We start from the raw sequence: 1,039 nt of genomic DNA, 5'->3' as shown, positions 1-1,039 counted from the left end.
CTATTTGATGACTAGTATTTCGAGCCAAAATGAGCTGAACACGAACGAACAAATCTTTGTTCTTGTTCGGCTCATTAACTTAGCGAACAAGCCGAACACGAGCTGTTCGCGAACATCGAGCCGTTTTGACAGCCCTATTTCCAGAGATCCAAGTATTTCTATTATGTGATATCAGGGTGGTGAATCTACCCCAAGAAAGAGGAAACGTGATAACAGCAATAAAGGAAAAATGTGCATATCTGAGGAAGACATTGAGATCCTTGATGGTGATGTTTGAGCGAAGCCATTTATTTAATTAGGAAGGGGGCATGACACCATCTAACACAGTTTTCCTGCTAATCCAATCCTTCTGTTGTGTTTTTGTTGCTCATTCAGAGGAAATGTTGACTATCCTTGAATTATTCTAACATATAATAGTGAAAATACAGTGTATAATAATGTAATCATATTTTTCAATCTGACTTAGTGAATAAATTGGCCTATAAATTTTCTGATATTTTTACATGTTTTCTTTTTATTTCAGCGTTTTATAATCTTAGTAGATAGCTTATTTGGTTCAGTTAACAAATATCTAATTCTAAGAAATGTTGCAAACTCTCTCAGTTAATTCATTTATAACCCAAGCAAAAAATTTCATTTACAGCACTAATACTAAGAATTCTGCAATTTAATGTCTAAACGAGGTTCATATTGTAAAAAAAAAAAAATGTTAGAATGATTTTGCTATTAAGAGATTGTACCAAATTAAAATTGGGCAGTTAAATTCAAATACACCCAATGTTGTGGAGACTTGATTCTAAAAATTTACATGGCTTTCAAGTTCTTTTGGCTAAGTTGTAAGCATCTGTCTTGAAGAAGTTCAATTTATAAAAATCCAACCCTCATAAATAAAGAAATAACTTAAAAAAGTCTATGATTAGGTGACATGATTGATAAAAAATGTATTTTGAAAAATTTGTAGATCATAAACATTTAGATATAGTGAATAGTAGCCAATCAGATCGAATCTATCTCAGGAAGGTATTTGTTATAAATTTCC

General features: G+C 31.6%; 1 protein-coding gene across 1 annotated transcript in view; it reads left to right on the top strand.

Annotated features, from left to right (window-relative positions):
* LOC110030031 (mRNA cap guanine-N7 methyltransferase 1) overlaps positions 1–476 on the top strand; it is a 41,080-nt gene extending 40,604 nt beyond the window's left edge. The window contains exon 10 of the mRNA XM_020732568.1: positions 176–476. Within this exon, the coding sequence (XP_020588227.1) occupies positions 176–277 (102 nt within the window). The 3' untranslated portion in view covers positions 278–476. The remainder of the gene's footprint in view (positions 1–175) is intronic.
* The last annotated feature ends 563 nt before the right edge of the window (positions 477–1,039 follow it).

Source organism: Phalaenopsis equestris, unplaced genomic scaffold (assembly GCF_001263595.1).
Source record: "Phalaenopsis equestris unplaced genomic scaffold, ASM126359v1 Scaffold000633, whole genome shotgun sequence".
NCBI lineage: Eukaryota > Viridiplantae > Streptophyta > Magnoliopsida > Asparagales > Orchidaceae > Phalaenopsis > Phalaenopsis equestris.
Note: the sequence above shows the minus strand (reverse complement) of the source record. Positions and strands in the feature narration are given on the sequence as shown.